The following is a 17,338-nucleotide window of genomic DNA, read 5'->3' as shown; positions in this document are numbered from 1 at the left end:
TACCGTTAAAAGATCATTCCATGTATAATAACAGAATGTCAAAATATCTTTTTTAGTTGCTCCAGGAGAAGTTTACGGATTTTGCATCAGAGACGGGCAGCACGGGTCAGGAACGGGTGACGGCTGTCAATCAGATGGTCGACGAGCTTATCGATTACGGCCACGCCGAGGCTGCCGTCATCGCCGAGTGGAAGGATGCCGTCAACGAGTCATGGGCTGAACTGCTGGAGTTGATGGAGACACGAGCGCAGATGCTGGCCGCCTCGCACCAGCTGCACAAGTTCTTCGCCGACTGCCGAGAGGTGAGCTTGGAGCGCCGAACATAGAAAAGTCACACTGATGATGTTATTTAGTTTGATTTAGTCTCCAGCACACCTGCGACCCTCGTGGGTCAGATAATGGCTGGATAGATGGATGTTGAGCAAGGGTCTTTAAAATGCTAAAACGTATCAAAGTCTTATTGTGTCACTTAAAATGTTTTCTTATCATTATATTTGACTGACTTGATCTCACCCACTCCTGTAATAGTTAATGTAGGAGAGGTCTTTGGTTGTGCTAAAATTATTTGACTTCATTTAACCAACATATATTTTGTATACAGTTAATAAAGGTTTATGTTGGTGTCAATTTGCAGTATTTTCCATGGGAAGAGCTGGACAGAAAAGCGAACTTGTGCTTACGTGATTTCCAGGTTCTGTCTCAGATTGAGGACAAGCACCGCAGATTACCGGAGGTGCGCGTCCGTCAGAGCAGCACGGCCAACACCACCACGCTGCAGAGGCTGCTGCACGGCTTCGAGCAGGACATCCAGCTGCTGGTTACGCAGGTGCAGCATCTAAAACGCGTTGCCGCTCCTTAAAGGTAAAGACTGTGCCGTCCCTGATGAAGGCTTCTAAAGGCGTTTTATTCCGCCAGGTGCATCAGCTGCAGGAGAGCGCGGCCCAGCTAAGGACCGTGTATGCCGGCGAGAAGGCGGAAGCCATCGCCTGCCGCGAGCACCAAGTCATGTTGTGCTGGAAGGAGCTGGTCACCTCCTGCGAGGAGTGCCGGTTGCAGATCACCACTGAGACAGACAAGCTCAGGTTCTTGGGCCTGGCCCGCGATCAGATCATGTGGATGGACTCCATCCTCTGCCAGATCGACACGGGGGAGAAGCCAAAGTATGAATGCGGCATCCTTTGATTACCTTTTAGTCTTTCTTAACGCTATTGCGTTTGTATTGATTATGAAACAAAGCCTTCTTATTGATTGTGAACCAGTAGTGGTTCAGATTAGGGTTTCAAGCCTGGGGTTAGTTAGTCATACAAGTGTTAGGACTTCAAATTAGGGTTTCAAGGTAGGTTTGGGGTTTCAAACTAAACAGTGTCAAATTAATGTTTCAAGTTTGCAATTGGAGCCAGGCACAAACAGGCGTTAGGGTTTCAAAGTAAGGTTTCTAGACAGAGTTCTGGTTTTAAGTCTGGTTTAGGGTTTCAACCCTGGGTTATGTTTTCAAATTAGAATTACAGTTTCAAGTTCGGGGTACTGAGTAGGGTATCAAATAAGTCTTTGGGTTTCATTGCAGGGTGCGTTGTTTTAAATTACGGTTAGGGTGTCAAACCAGAGTTAGGGTTTCAGAGTAGGCTTTCAAACCAGGCTTAGTGTTGATAAGGTATGGTTTCAAGCCTGGGTTAGGTTTCAAACCTATGTCGGGACCACAGATTCGGCTTTCAAGACATGTTTAGGGTTTCAAACAAAAGTAAGACTTTTGAAGTTGGGTTTTAAATCTAGATTAGGGTTTCAAACAAGAGTAATCGTTTGAAGTTAAGGTTTCAGGGATTTTAAAGTAGGTGTCAAACAAGGGTCAGGGCATCAAACTTGGTTTTCATTCCAGGGTTTGGGTTTGAGATCAGGGTTAGGGTCCAGACTAACTTTATTTACTCGGAGCACAGTGGCCCCTGACCTGAAATTTTTGGAGGTCACACTCACCATTTAAGAGCAGTCTGGAACTTGGGTGGTGGTATGCCATGCTGTACCGATGTGTGTGTCTAATGTGTGACCGTGTGGTCTTCAGGGACGTGTCGTCTGTGGAGGTTCTGATGAACTATCACCAGAGTCTGAGGAACGAGGTGGACGCTCGCAGTCAGAGTGTGATGGATTGTATCGACATGGGAAAGATGCTACTGGCGGCGAGGAACCCTGCAGCTCACCAGGTCTCAGCTCAATACTCATGCTTCTAAAGGATCTGCAATAGTGTGTCCCAAATTTTATTGCGCCCAGGCACCTATTTTATACAATAATAATATCAGAGCACACCACTAAACAAAAATGGCACAAAATGTTTACAAATAATACCTTGACGTGCATTTTTCAGTTACAAACATTTCAAATTTGACTCCCAAGTGAACTTCACATACGCCGCTGCTTGAGTGAAGTGAGCTTGAGTGCCGCAGTCACTGATACATTTATGGGACAGGACAAGCAGTCAAATACACACATGCAAAATGAAAACACGGAGCTTGGAGTTCAGTCAACTGTGTTTTGACCTTCACCCGAATATTGACTACATATAAATGTAATCATTTATGGCAACAAATTAAACTCATAGTTAAGTTACCAATGTTACCAGTATGACATGATATCATGACAGTGTGACATGACAACATCTCATAACATCAGCATGGCATAAAATGACATAACATGACAACATAGCGTGCCATAGTACCTTCAGCTTGGAGAGTATAACCTGCTTCCATCGTGATGATGCCGGTGGTGGTGATGATGATGATGATGATGACAACATGGACAATTTTTGAGTGCAGATCAAGGAGAAGCTGGACCAGGTGGTCGCTAAGCAACACGAGCTGTCTGTGAAGTGGGACAAGCACTGGGAGGCTCTGCAGCAATGTAAGCACACATACACACACGCACACACCCCCACGCACGCACACCTACAGTGGGTGTGCAGTTCGATGTTGGTCCCCAACATGTAGCTTATACAAACACGCACACACACACACACACACTGAAGTGCGCGTACAGTGCATTATGGAAAGCCATTTGAACATTTATTCAATATACCTTGCATCAAGTTAAAGGACCATGTACTAGTGTGAGCTTTCTCCACACTAATAACACAATTAATAGCCCTAGTACAATAACTGTGTCTTACAAATAGCATGTTAGTAAGCAAAAAGAGCATATCCGTACATGGAACTTGAACTAGATGACAAGGATATTGAATAAATGATAAAATGGCATTCCTAAATGGCAATATGACACCCACGTGTTTGTTGCTCACACTTTTCATTTAACACTGTATAAAGAGAATAATGGTCTCAAATGTTGTCTGTGCAGTGCTGGAGGTTCACCAATTTGCTCAGGAGGCAGTAGTGGCGGAGGCGTGGCTGGCGGCGCAGGAGCCTCTTGTCAGCAGCAAGGAGCTGGGAGCCAGCGTGGATGAGGTGGAGCAGCTCATACGCAGACACGAAGCCTTCCGCAAAGCCGCCGCCACCTGGGAGGAGCGATTCAGCTCACTCAGACGTCTCACCACGGTACTACTCGACTTGTGTGGATTGATACAGAATGTTTCTAAAAAGGCACAGTTATGCATCTCTGTCCCATGAAGTCCATCAGTTTCTGACGCCTATTTCCAGCGCTGCCTTTACCTACCCATAGACCCCCGGGGCTAACCATCAAATATTGGCCACCTTTCCCCAATAACCGAGCTGCTGAACTCATTTTTTCAACATTGACAGCACACATACAGTACTTATGCTTTTCCTTTCATTTTAATAAATAGAATAGCCAACAAATCAAAAGACACACACAATAATTTCTTCAACCAGTGCATCTTTTCAATCACTTCTCTGACTAAAATATATTTTAATACTATTGCACTGATTCAACAAACAACTACACTTAACCTACACGCTACCTATAGGGCGGACGGCTACTTCAAGCCCTGTTGTGTTCCTAGTAGATGTTGAGGTGTTTGTATTGATTGCACAGGTGGAGAAGCTCAAAGCCGAGCAAAGCAAACAACCAGCAACGCCTCTGCTAGGCCGTAAAGTCTTCCTGGACCCACATGATGCATCCCCGGCTCCCTCTTCCAGCCTGCCCCGCCTGCCACTCTCTCCCGTCATGAGACAGACCATCTATGAGCAGAACGAGGCCAGCACGCCGCCCTCCCCCTCGCCCGCCACACCAACGCCATCCCCCTCGGGGGTCCGACATCCCGTCCATCCCGCCCATCCAGCCCATACGTCCATCTTGTCCGTGGCCACGGCCGCAATGTTAGTCTCGGCCAATCAGGCGCGAGAAAGCAGCGGGAAGGCGGGTCACCTTCAAGCCAAGGTGAAAATAGTTTGGGATTTTTCATGAATTTGACTTTTTTCTTTCCTTTAGATTTTTTGTTTTTCAGACTTTTCTTTTTACAGTGGATTTGCTTGAGTTTTATGCTTTTGAAAATACTTATGGTTAGATAAGAGATATGAATTGAGATAAGAAAAGAAAAAAATTGTGATTTCAGACTGTCCCTGAATTCATTACCTTTGTAAAGTAGTTATGGTGATTTTTAATGTTAAATGCAGTCTTATTAAATGGATGGATGGATGAAGATATGAACCGACGGATAGATAAATGGATGGATTTGAAGATAGTTGTACAAGCAGCAATTGTTTTTAGACGTTTTTTTTTTTTTCAAATACCCTGTTCTAGATAGACTGATGGATAGATGTTTTACATTTGTAGAGTCAATGACATCTCAGTGAGTTATTACTTAAAAAATATAACAATTTTGCTCTTTTAGTTAAGAAAAAATGTTTTTTTAATGATTTTTTTGGTTTTGAATATGATGACCTTTCTTCAGCTCGAAGTGGATGCCAAACCATCGCCGTACCTACGCCAACCCAAAATTAAACACCTGGACGACGCCGTGACGCCGCTCCTTGTTGCCAGCCGGTTGGAGAAGGTCCGGGAGAAAGGCAGGGAGATGATGACGGAGCGAGCCGAGGTAGCCGTGATGGCTGAGGTGGTCCTCCAGGAGCCTAACCGGGACCGGCTCCATGGAGGGCCCAAGCCGTCCAGGACTAACCCAGAGCCGCAGGTTCAGACTCAAACTGCCCGGCTGGAACGTCAGCTGTCTGGCGAACAACTGATCCAGGCCCGCAAGAACGAGCTTCCTCAGGAGGTGTGGCGGGAACACGCAGAGCGGCGGGAGCGGCGGACCCTGGAGAGGCAGACGTCCAGCGAGCAGGAAGGACACGGGAGCCATGAGGGCCGAAAGAGGGAGCGAGACCGGCACCGGCTGGAGAGGCAGGAATCCAGCGAGCATGACACTGGGAAGGAACATTCTGACAGACGCTCAGGAGGAGGGTGAGATGTTTGTTTTTAAGACAATGATACTTCTCTTAAGTCACATCGCCACTACAATTTTTTTTTTTGCCTGATGTTTTTTTTTTTTTTTTACGCTTTCGTAATGTTTGTGTACTGGCTCATGAATGTATTTACACCAAAACAGCAGCAGCCATCTTTCTTTGTGTGCTTTTCTGCCTGCAGCGAGAGGAGAACCACAATGGCCGAAATAGTGGAGCAGCTTCAGGAGAGAGAAGCAGCACAGGTTGGAAATTTACTCACTTCCTTTAAATGGAGTGTTTTATAAAAAGTCACAAGCATGTGTTTGGAATCACTTCATGGCTGTGATACGACGCACAATATAGTGACAACACTGAAGACCAAAAAATGTTCGGTTTTTTATGTCCATCCACTATACCAGTAATGTTATTACAATGCATTTTGTAAAATATTTATTACAGAAGGTCGACCAGATGGTGCTTTTTTTTCTTTTAAACCCTAAAAATGCTTCATAAAAGGCTGCTAAACCCTCAATATGCTTTTTACCAGGAAAAGGGGGTTGTCACCCCAAAACCTTCCCAAAAACAAAAGCAAAAGGATAAAATTAATGTTTTTAAATACATATGTGCCGAACAACAAGTATGCGTTGTTCCATTGTTTATAAAAATCCCTACATTGTTAGCATTGATATCATTTACTTTAAATTCCGGCCTAGTCACTGTCTTTCAGGGGTTACCAAAGCGAGCAACTCACATGATATGTTTAACACACTTTTTACGTCGGAAATCCTTCCTGATGAAACCCACCCACGTGTCATGACAGTGGCTGGGAAACAGCGAATACCATAATTGCCTAAATAGCTTTTACTTACTGTGCTAATGTGGTTGCTAAAAATTATGTTCATTCTTCATGCCTGGGTAGGTTCTCCTGGTCATAGTTACATGCAAAATTTGAATAGAGGCAACTCAACTCTTCTTGCTCGTTCAGAAATTGAGTTTTTATGCCACTATGCTAACAATATAGTGATTAGCGGAGTAGGGAATTAGTGAATGATTCTGAACACCGCTATGTGTATTAATTCATCCTCCTGACTGCCCTTGCTCCAGGCCCGAGGCGAGGTTCCCCGACTGCCAAACGGCCTACCAGAGAAGTCTTCCCGTCCTGACCGGCCTCGAGCCCGCGACAGACCCAAACCACGGCGCCGGCCGCGACCCAAAGAGCAAGGAGAGACCACGCGACGATCCCGCTCGGCTCCAGCCCAGTGTGGCCCCGCGGTCCCCCAGCCACCCACACACAGTGCACACCATGAGGGCTTCCTCTTCCGTAAGCTGGACATCGAGAGCCTGAAGAAGAGCACCAACAGGTGGGTCTTCTGGGTCCTGATGCCATGCAGGACATGTCTGACAGCACTTGGCCCATTTAATCACTGGTGCTTTTACACAACAAACGTATCCATCAAATTAGGAATTTCCCCAAATTTCCCCACAAGGTGGTCGAGTCTTTAAAGACTCTGTTCAGTTGGTCGAAAAAAATCTTTTCACATTCTTCAGCTCGTCCACAAAGATACTAAAAGAAAAATACTAGTGAGTTGAGTCTAAAATCAAAAGACTCTAATTTTGGTTTAAAATGCCCCTTCAGACTCTCTAACTGAGGGGTGGGCAAACCTTTTGATTGGCGGGCCACAATGGGTTGTAAAATTTGACAGAGGGGCCAGACCAAGAGCAGATGGATGGAGTGTTTTGATAACCTCTCCTCATCAGAGAAAAAAAATTCACTTAATTTTAAATGAAAGTGAACAAAAGCATTACAACAATATATATGTCTTTGAAAAAAACACCGTATTTAGAAAATAAAACATAAACAGGGTTTATTCTTTTAATTTTTTTCAAGTTCGGCGGGCCAGATTAAAACGTTCAACGGGCCACATGTGGCCCCCGGGCCGTAGTTTGCCCACGCCTGCTCTAACTGGTCTGTAAAGACTCTTCTGTTGGTCTAAAAGGGTTCTAAACAATTATCACTTAGTCCAAAAAAACTTCCAAGACTGATCTGTTGGTACCAAAAAAGCTCTCGAGACTCATCAGTTGGTCCAAAAAGGCTCCAAAGACTATTCAGCCGGTCCGGAAAGTTCATGAAGCCTTTTGGTTGGCCAAAAAGCCACCAAAGATGTTTCGGTTGATTCAAAAATTCACTTGAGACTCATAAATTGATCCGAAAAAGCCACAAAGATTTAAGTTGCTCCAAAATGTCTCTGAAGACTCTTCCATTGGTCCAAACTCTGTCTGTAGACTTTTCATTTGTCCAGAAAGTCTTTATAACACGCTTCCAAAAAGTATCTAAAAGCCTGTTCAGTTACCCTAAAAAAATCTCTACTTTTTTTTCAGTTCAGGAAGTCTCTCAAGACTCTTCTCTTGGTCTAAAAAGTCTCTTCGGACTTTTGGTGATCAACTTTCATTTAACCAAACTTTCATACTGTTTGTTTCAATCATTGCTGCTGCTGGCTGCTGCCATCCTCATCACCTCTAAGGTAAGTCCAGTTTAAGCTTCCCCTGCTATACCCCAAACTGTATGTAGCCCCCTCCACCCTGCACGTGCCCCCTCTTCCCCCGTTGGCGTCCGTCTTGTGTTGTTCTGCAGTGTGTTTTCTCCTCCTTTGTTGGTGTTGGTCCTTCTCGCCCACCTACCTGTAAGATCAGGTGAGTGAGGTGTTAGCTTAGCAGCAGGTACTTTGCAAGCGCCACTAACTCTTCACGTCTCCACCCGCTTCCCTCCCTTTTCCCTTAACCCCGCCCCCTCCACCTTCCCACCTCAGCAGGTCTTGGGTGAACCTGTACTGCGTACTGAACAAAGGCGAGCTGGGCTTCTACAAGGACGCCAAGAACACCACCTCGGCGTACAACAACGAGCCAATGCTCAACCTCGCACACTGCCATTGTGATGTCACCAACGGATACAAGAAGAAGAAAAATGTCTTCACGCTCAAGTACAAGCTTGTTCTCGCACCCATGCTGTATATTGTTACTTTTAAGTCTTCAGTTGATCAAAATAGTCTTTAAACATTTAGTTGGTCTAAAAACTCCTTAAAGACAATTTTAAGTTTATCAAAAAAAGTCCTTAAGACTCCAAATTCTCTGAAGAAACTCTGGCTTGTCCAATAAGTCACTAAGACTCAATTGACTTAAAAAAAAAAGTCTCGAAAGACTCCTAACTTGGTCTGCAAAATGTCAAGTGACTCTTGATCTATAAAGTCTTTCCATTGGCCGAAATTTTACATAAAGACTATCCAAATGTTTTCCAATCTGTATACGGGGTTTATCATTGGCTTCAAACCTAAATAACACTGATTTGTCCACTGTGCTCACAGGACAAAGGACGGCAGCGAGTTCTTATTCCACGCAAAAGACGAGGTGAGTCATTCTTGTGGTCTTTAACACGTCTACGGAACTTGGCGGAAATTGTCTGTCTGACTTGTTTATGTGATGGTGACAGGAGGACCTGAAGACGTGGGTGAACAGCATCGGCAGCAGCATCTCGGAACACGAGGAGATGACCAAGTGGGGCCAACCTCAAGCAACTACCTCATCCACTGACGAGGGCACGCGGCGCGACGGTAGCAAGGCTGGCTCGGAGCGCGGTGGCGAGCGATCGGACCGAGCCGAGAAGGCAGAAAAGGTGGAAAAAGAGAAAGAAAAAGACAGGGAACGGGACAAAGACAGGGCGGAACGCTCCGATCGCGGTGGAAAGGCGGAAGCCAAACGCTCAGAGAAGTCCAGTAAGAAAAAGTGATGTCTTCTCACCGCCTCCCACGTGGAAGCGCTTGGATGCAATGTGACACAGGAGGGAAGAACTTTTTGAACTGACTTCTTCTTCTCCCACTGTGTCTATGCGGTAACGCCCCCCCACCTCCCCACCCTCAACTGGCTGTGCTGGAAAGTGGAGTGGGAAGATGATTGCCGCTTGTGAGATAGAGTATCCAGTAGCTCGCGCTGTTCCTTTTCTGATTCCTTGTATGAACTGTGTGTGCGTGTGTCATATTTGTGTGTATGTCTATGTGTGTGTGCGTGTGCGTGTAGAGTTCAGAGTAATAGCAGTGTAATTAAAAAAGTGAGTACAGCTCAAAATTCTTAGACTTTTTTTTTCAGTAGCTGGAAATTTATTTATTTATTATATGCTTCGAATACAAATAAACATTAAAGAAAACAAATTTTCAAAAGTGTTACTCCTTTGAAGGACATAAAGGGATAAAAGAAAAGATAAACTGTAAAATGAATGAATGAAAAATGTTTGAATGTTTTTGCTTTCCTGTAAAGCAGGGGTGTCAAAATCATTTTTGTGGACGGGCCACATCGTAGTTACGGTTTCCCTCAGAGGGCCGTTATGACCACATAAAATGCGGTCATGGGCCACATCTGGCCCCCGGGCCTTGAGTTTGACACCTGTGCTGTAAAGCTATGCAGATGTCAAGCACGCTACAATTGGTTTATGTCTAAAAATTCTCAAATTAGTCCCAAATGTCTGTAAGGGCGCTTCAGTTGTTCAAACCCATCGTAGTTGATTCATAAAATCTCTAAAGACTCTTTAAGTGTGTTTAAAAAGAGTGAACTAACATCTGGCGGTTGTGAATTGTAGTGTATATGCGTAACACTTTTTTAAAGACACTGCTATTATATCGAACACAGCTGTGTACGTCTTTTAGTGGAGGAACCCCCACTATGCCAAACTGATCTCATTCATCATCCCACATCCCATTTCTTGTTTTTTTTTTGTTTGTTTCCATCAAAAGGGAATCTGGTTGATGTGTACGTCTGTCCATGGCTCTCAGGTTTCTTACAATGTTGTAAGCGTGCGCTTGGCTTGTTTAAATGTCTTCCAGATGTGTGGTTCCAAATTAACGGAAACGTCAGCAGAGTGTAAACAAGGAGTGTTGGATGAATGACTGAATGAATGGATGGATGAATGAATGGATGGCAGACCGGAACCGCTTCAGCTGTCACACCTAATGACTTTGCATGTCTGATTTGGCGTGAAATCACGTCTAGAAAAAAATAAAAACAAAACAATCATTTGTTTCATGCCTTTAGACTTATATTCAAAGGAAATTCCTCCTCTGATTGGCTGCTTAGTTTTTCATGATGTCCTACTCTTTGACTGTCTTGAGCACAATTGGACCCTGATCGAGGCTATTTTGGTTACATTTCCTGGAAGCGTGTCAAAGCCCAGGAATTTGCCTCAAATGGCTGCTTTAAGGTAAAATGGCCAAGTTTGTGTTCTATTTCAGACTGGGGTCCCTGAGACTTGTTAAGTTGTTATGAAAGACATGTCCACCAAACTTCATTTCTCTCAGAGAAGCTGGTATTGGAGGCTAATTGTTCTGACTTTCGGATCATTCTCAAAATGAGCATCAAACTTTGACGACATGATTTCCCCACATTGGATGGCATCGACAAAACAGCTTAATTTACCATCACCAATCCGATCCATCACTCAACTGACCATCTTGTCTCATTTGGGCGAATTCCATAATAGGAATTTGTCAGTTAAGTCCAAGGAAGTATGGAATTTGTCCCAGATGGCTGCTTCAAACCAAAATAGCCAAATTACTGTTCAATTTAAGGAATGGGTCTTTTAGACTTCTTGGTGTGTCCTTTTATGATATACATTTCCTCCCAATTTCTTGTTGAACTGCTGTCCAGGGCTGCTTTTTTTTCTAGCTTTCCAGGAGGTGCTACTGAGTGTGTTTCGGGGCAATCATATTCAAGACCCCTAAAATACATCCATTTTCACTAGGCTACATGATACATTTTGGCAAGGTTCCCCAACCTAATGAAAAAAGTAGCCACATGGTAATCAATTGATGTCACTGCAACGTGCATTTCATTTTTTTTCTTATGTTTCTTATACATGATGTGTGAAAGGCAGATCAATGCAGTCTTTCCGTGCATGTCGGACACAACTAGCAAATCCAGACAAAACGCGAATGAAGCGATGTCTAGTTTGGTTGCCGACAACCTGAACATGAACTCTGAATTTGCAGGCTGCACAAAATTATGTAGTTTGTCACGCAGATGGCAGCCACATGAGCTATAATAGTATGTATGTAAGTCCACTTCAGTGTGGCAGTTGAAATGGAATGATGAATAAAATACATTTTGGTCTATTAAGGAGAACATTCACTGTGTCTAATTGTGACAACTGAAATACTGTACATGGATACATTGGATCATGTACCTACTGAAGGGCCCCCGTGTGTTTCTATAAAGAGAAAAACATTTCATGATGCACTCTGTACTAGAGGAGCAAAAAAATAAATATCAACATATATAATACATTATAATGCAAAGTATTAGACAAAAAAAATCCTACTTTAAACCCACAGTGCCTACGCAGACGTGACCAATATTAAAGAAAACTCAAAAACATTATAAACATTGACAAAGTTAGATTAGAAAAATATTACACATAATTTTGCAATAATAATATAATTTATAATAAATTAATCAACCCATTATTTAATGGGTTAAATGACTAATAAGTCATGGAAAGTAACTATTTTACTATTAAATAAATTAAAACTACTCAAAAAATTACAGGACTACTTGGTGGTCATATGAAAGAACAGGCCCGCGGGCCAAAGTTTGCACACCACCTATATGGGAACAAAACCTGCCCCTGAAAAAATAATTATTCATCCATTCATTCATCTATTAATTGAATATATTTTTTGTGTTAGGTGTGTTTTATCATTTGGAATGGTAATGAAATAGTTAAGGACTTCAAAAGTACGTAATAGCTAAAGGCGTAAAAGGAGACGAAAAAGAAAAGGAAACCGGAAGCGGAAATCAAACGCGGAAGTTTTATCGAGACGCACAGTCCGCCATAGTCAATAGTCAAGTAACATGAGCTGGAATTGATCACAACACGGTGGTATTTGAGTGTTTCAATCGTCGTATAATTGACGCAAACATGGCGGCGAAGTTAGACGATGAGTTGGCGTCGATTGTCGAGCTTGCCTTCCGAGCCACCGTGTTGCTTTTCAGGGGCGTGTGGGAGAAACAAGCGCCAAACTCGGCGTGGGAAGAGGCGACGCACGGCCTCGTTGGCGATCTGCAGGAGATCGAGCGCCGTATGCTGGCTCAGCTCCAGCGGGTGTTGGTCGAGTTGTGCGACGAAAACGAAGCACTGAAGACCAAAGTGGAGCAGCTGGAGGACGTGATGCAGAGGAAAGCCGGACAACTGGAACAGGAGCTGCACGTTCGGGTAGGACAGCTAGGCAGGGATATGGAGCTGCTGGAGAAGGAGCTGAAGAGCATCAGCGATGGAGGAGCTGCGGCAGGAGGCAAGACTCCCTTCAGAACTAAAAACCCCACTACACACTAGAATTAATAATCTAATTGCGATTACTTGAGGTTGGGGTAATTTTAAGGAGTAGGTTCATAATAAAAATAAGTCAATTAATCTAAAAAAAAAGTTTGGGTTTTGAATAAAGAAAAATTCAAGAGTTTAAGAAAAACGCAAAAAAGGTTAACGTAAGGCTATGATTAGGAAACACAAAGTTACTGGACTGACGTTGCCCGCATGGCCACAGCTGGAATCGAGAGTCAATGTGGAAACCAGTTGAACCTGAACATGGCAGCCTACACATCACGCTAAAATAACCTATTGGTGGCAGGCCAAGAATATCTAGATTGGGCAATTAACCAATCAGAGCTGTTCATGGCAAAAATAACAACTGCCTAAATTTAATAATGCTTATTTAGAAACGTGAGCCAATCATTAATATGCCATTATTTCTCTCTGCGAATGAACACAGAAGTCTCACTGCTTTCAGTCTCCGCCGACCAGACAGCTGCTAACACAGAATTCAGTCCAAGTGTCTCAGAAGTCGGTAATGACGAGGCAGCCCTCAGTCCGAAAATGGACAACCAGTCGACAGCCGCCCCTGTGATGATTGTCAACGCCAGTGGGCTCGGCGGCGTCCCCGCCATGTTCATTGTGGAAGATGGAGAGTCTGTTACACAGGAGACAACCGAGACAGCGCTCGTGACGCAACTTGTCCTTCAACCTGCGTCCTCGCCTCAAGATGCTCCAAGTCCTGATTCCTGCTCCCTTAGCAATAAGGGGCCGGCTCAGGAACAAGCACAGAAACAGGTTTGGTATCTTCAGCATTTGCTTTTCACCCCGCAATGTTTGTTCATCTGTGTTTATAGGGCAACATAATGATTAAAAAAATATTTACATTTTTGCTTTGTGTAACAGGGCTCAGTAGAAAAATCTTCATCAGGAAGACCAAGGAGAACAAGGAAGCCAAGCTTCAAAGTCGAAATGGGTAACTAAGATCTGACGGCAGGTTGTGTTGCGTTTGAAACTATGAAGTTGCATAATTTGAAATTCCACCAGGCTTGGTGGAAAATTGGCCTATAAGTCACTATTACTAAACTACCTAAATGTTTGGAATATATATGAAAGTATACTGTAAAGTATACTGAAAAATACTATCTTGGACAATTTTTTTTTTAACAAATACGACAACAGTACTAAAAAATTATACAAAGTATTAGACAAAAAATTTAAAAAATAAAATTAAAAAAATAGTACAAAATAGGAAAATGTGAAAAAACATCAAAACAAATATGATTTTAAAAAATTAATTATGTAAAATTACATAACAAATGACAAAAACATTCCCAACCAAAAATATGACACAATGTATTAAGTTAGTAGACAGAATACACAAATGTTAGGTACAAATAATGATACACAAAGTAAAATATTTGAAATGTAATACTTAGAATATGAAAGTAATAGCAGTATGCACCCATCAAAGTTAAGGTTGATTATTTAATTGTTTGTCTTTTAACGATGACCGTGTTTTACGTGGAGCAGATTATTTCCAATGAGAATTCTTTCTCTAAAACTAAACAAACCAAAGTGTTGGATTTATGAAGTTGAGCTGCATTTGAATCATTTGGAGGGGAGTTTCTTTTAAATAAAGCTTCCATCTCTTTCTAGCTCTCTCAGCATCCACCAACATAAGCGACGAGATGGATTCCGGCGAAGAAGAAGAAACCCCGAGAAAGAAGGCGTGGCGGAACGTGAAACGCTTCTCCTGCGATGAATGCGACGCCGCCTTCTACTGGAAAGCCGACCTGAACAAGCACGCGGCGCTCCACAAGCGGCCCTTCCCATGTCAGCAGTGCGACGAGAGCTTCCCGGAGAAGAAGTCTCTTGAGGACCACCTGCTGAGCCACAAGGCAGCGTCCAAGGCACCATTGCCGTTCCCGTGCCCGCACTGCAAGCGCTCGTACCGCAAGGAGGAGTCTCTACAGAACCACCTGAAGCGCCATCAGCCACTCGCCCAGCCCAAGCCTTTCGCCTGCGAGCAGTGCGGCAAGACCTTTCGTGTGGAGCGCTCTCTGGAGAACCACCTGCTGCGCCACAAGGTGAAGACACCCATTGCACTAAACTCACAACTACTTATTTGCTACTACTTAACTACTTAAGAAAGTTTTGAAGAACGCTTTAGTTTTTGATTTATTTTTTTATTTTTATTTTTTTTAATTGAAGCTTTATAATTGGCAGTATGAGTATAAAATAATCCTGACAATACTATAGATTGGATGATGTGAACAAATATATTGTGATCTTTTTTTTTTTCTTTTTGCCCTATCACCAAGCACGGCTAAAGTCCTTTCTTTTCAATTGTATTCCGCTCAGAAGTGGAAGGAGCCGCTCCAGTGTCCTCTGTGCAACAAGACCTGCAAGACGCCGGTGCAGCTGCGCGGCCACATGGTGGTGCACTCGGACGAGCGCCCCTTCAGCTGTGCCACGTGTGGCAAGGAGTTCAAAAGCAAGGACACGCTGCGTTTCCACCAAATGGTTCACACCAACGCCAAGAAGTACAAGTGCAACGTGTGCGACGAGACCTTCAAGTACGCCCACTCGCTGACCGTGCACAAGCGTAAACATACCGGCATCACGCCGTTTGTGTGCGGGGTTTGCGGACGCTCGTACCGCACCGGTACGGCGCTCAAACGGCACAGCGTGGTGCACACGGGCGAGAAACCCTTCACCTGCCACATATGCGGCGCCCGCTTCAGCCTCAACAACAATTTGAAACGACATCTGCGCATCCACACCGGCGAGAAGCCTTTCACCTGCAAGGATTGCGGAAAAAGCTTCTCGGATAACAACAAGCTCAAGTCGCACATGCTTGAGCATGGAGCCCGGAAACCATTCATGTGCGACCTGTGCGGAAAGACCTTCCTCTTCAACTGCCGCCTTCAGATCCACCAGAAATATGTGCATGCCAAGGAGGATGAGAAGCCCAAGGTGTTCCCTCCGAGGCAGAGGAACAAGCTTCTGGTGAAACCGTACAGCTGCAAAATCTGCCTGGCCAGCTTCAGTGCGGCCTGCTCACTTAAGCTCCACGAGAAGGGCCACAGCGAGCACAAGGAGTTCTCCTGCGCGTTGTGCGGCAAGGCCTTCCATAATAAGTACTCGTTCCGTTCGCACCAGCGCTCGCACTCAGGCGAGAAGCCCTTTGTGTGTGACGTGTGCGGCAAGGGCTTTATCCACGCTGGGAGCCTCAAGCAGCACGAGCGCATCCACACGGGCGAGAAACCATACAAGTGCGAGCAGTGCGGCAAGGCCTTTCGCACCGATGGAAACTTCTACCGTCATCTGCGCATCCACACGGGAGAGAAACCCTTTGAGTGCGCCTTCTGCCACCGCAAGTTCCACCAATCCAACCAGCTCAAGTCACACTTGCAGGTGCACACGGGCCAGAAGCTCTACTCGTGCCAGACCTGCGGACGAGGATTCTCTGACTCAAGGCAGCTCAAGAAGCACAGCTGCGAAGGAACAGTTGTCCCGGTGTTGTTGACATAAACGCTTTATCATCTGGCAATATCGGAAAAGAATGTCCCAAGCACTGTGCACAGCAACTGGTGCTTTTTTTCCATGAAAAACAAATCTACTGAGGCGCAAGCTGCAAAAACTGGATCAAAGAAACTTTTTAAAAAAAATTGTCATAAAAATAATAAATTATCTGCAAATACGACAGGAAAATCTGACTTCTAAAAACAATACAACAAAGATAGCCTCAAAACCTCCCACCTCCCCGTCTTCATTGTTCATGTAGTGTATTTGTACATCCCCTTTTCCTCTGAGGGCAGCACATGGAAAAATCGAAGGATGATGTGCCACTTGAGCATTCTTTGCCTTTAATTAGTTGAACATGCATCTAGCAATTATATGCATCACTCCATCCATTGATAGACTTTCTTCCGCCTAGCCACGGTCGGATCATGTGGCTAGATTTTTAAAGCAGAAAAGCCCCAACATCCCTTACAATGGGCTGCTAAAAATTGATAATCGATAGGGGGCTGCAAATGAGCCCCGACTTTAACCTGGGCACAATTGATGTAGCTACACAAATAGAATTATGGTATTTATTATTTTGCACTTAACTTAATCAGATCTAGTGATGAAATCTCAATTAAAAATGTATACCTTTTTTCTTTTCAGGAAAAATAATGCTGAAGAAGCTGTGTCATTCCCTCTGTAAATGCAAGATGTGCATGCTCTTGTCTACGTATGCAAACAGTGCACAAAATGCTAATAAGTGACCACAATATACAAATTTCTGGCGAGATTGCCTGGTTTCCCTTGCCAGTAAATCCAAGCTACAATATATATTGATAAACAGCGATCCATCCATTTTCGACACTATCATCGTCTGGATTCACGGGTTCCAGCTCAAGAACAAGGACACTGCAAGGTCAGATTTGCAGCATTAATCCAAAAGTAAATGACATCTCCTATTTTCTTAGGCTATTTTCATAACCAACACTACCGTTTAAAATATTTTAATACAATACAAGAGTGTGATATGATTTTTGCATGATAACATTGCATTAGTTGAGTGTTTGGGAGAATGTACAAAATAAAATATTTAATTTTGAAAGTGTGGAGTTTTATTTTGAAATCCCAAGGTGGCGCGGCTTTC

General features: G+C 43.9%; 2 protein-coding genes across 5 annotated transcripts in view; both read left to right on the top strand.

The window, feature by feature from the left end:
* Window positions 1-11,492, top strand: part of sptbn4b (spectrin, beta, non-erythrocytic 4b) — a 38,583-nt gene extending 27,091 nt beyond the window's left edge. Inside the window, exons 32-44 of one of the 4 annotated variants that reach the window (XM_088300068.1) lie at window positions 57-302; window positions 692-826; window positions 916-1,160; window positions 2,054-2,192; window positions 2,802-2,886; window positions 3,337-3,533; window positions 3,991-4,335; window positions 4,850-5,355; window positions 5,539-5,599; window positions 6,441-6,697; window positions 8,147-8,314; window positions 8,696-8,738; window positions 8,821-11,492. In XM_088300068.1, the coding sequence (XP_088156194.1) occupies window positions 57-302; window positions 692-826; window positions 916-1,160; window positions 2,054-2,192; window positions 2,802-2,886; window positions 3,337-3,533; window positions 3,991-4,335; window positions 4,850-5,355; window positions 5,539-5,599; window positions 6,441-6,697; window positions 8,147-8,314; window positions 8,696-8,738; window positions 8,821-9,117 (2,724 nt within the window). In that variant the 3' untranslated portion in view covers window positions 9,118-11,492. Of the gene's footprint in view, window positions 1-56; window positions 303-691; window positions 827-915; window positions 1,161-2,053; window positions 2,193-2,801; window positions 2,887-3,336; window positions 3,534-3,990; window positions 4,336-4,849; window positions 5,356-5,538; window positions 5,600-6,440; window positions 6,698-7,715; window positions 7,859-8,143; window positions 8,315-8,695; window positions 8,739-8,820 lie in introns of those variants that run through there. The other 3 variants (XM_088300067.1, XM_088300070.1, XM_088300069.1) reach the window with 3 other exon arrangements.
* A 689-nt stretch (window positions 11,493-12,181) lies between these two features.
* On the top strand, window positions 12,182-17,296 carry LOC148333480 (uncharacterized). Its single transcript, XM_088300383.1, has 5 exons — window positions 12,182-12,667; window positions 13,142-13,479; window positions 13,588-13,657; window positions 14,341-14,771; window positions 15,046-17,296. The coding sequence occupies exons 1-5, from the start codon at window positions 12,295-12,297 to the stop codon at window positions 16,216-16,218; spliced, it is 2,385 nt and encodes a 794-aa protein (XP_088156509.1). The 5' UTR covers window positions 12,182-12,294; the 3' UTR covers window positions 16,219-17,296.
* The last annotated feature ends 42 nt before the right edge of the window (window positions 17,297-17,338 follow it).

The sequence above is a fragment of the Idiotropiscis lumnitzeri genome, chromosome 7 (assembly GCF_059441095.1).
Source record: "Idiotropiscis lumnitzeri isolate Australia: NSW breed Sydney's pygmy pipehorse chromosome 7, RoL_Ilum_1.0, whole genome shotgun sequence".
Taxonomy (NCBI): Eukaryota; Metazoa; Chordata; class Actinopteri; order Syngnathiformes; family Syngnathidae; genus Idiotropiscis; species Idiotropiscis lumnitzeri.
Note: the sequence above shows the minus strand (reverse complement) of the source record. Positions and strands in the feature narration are given on the sequence as shown.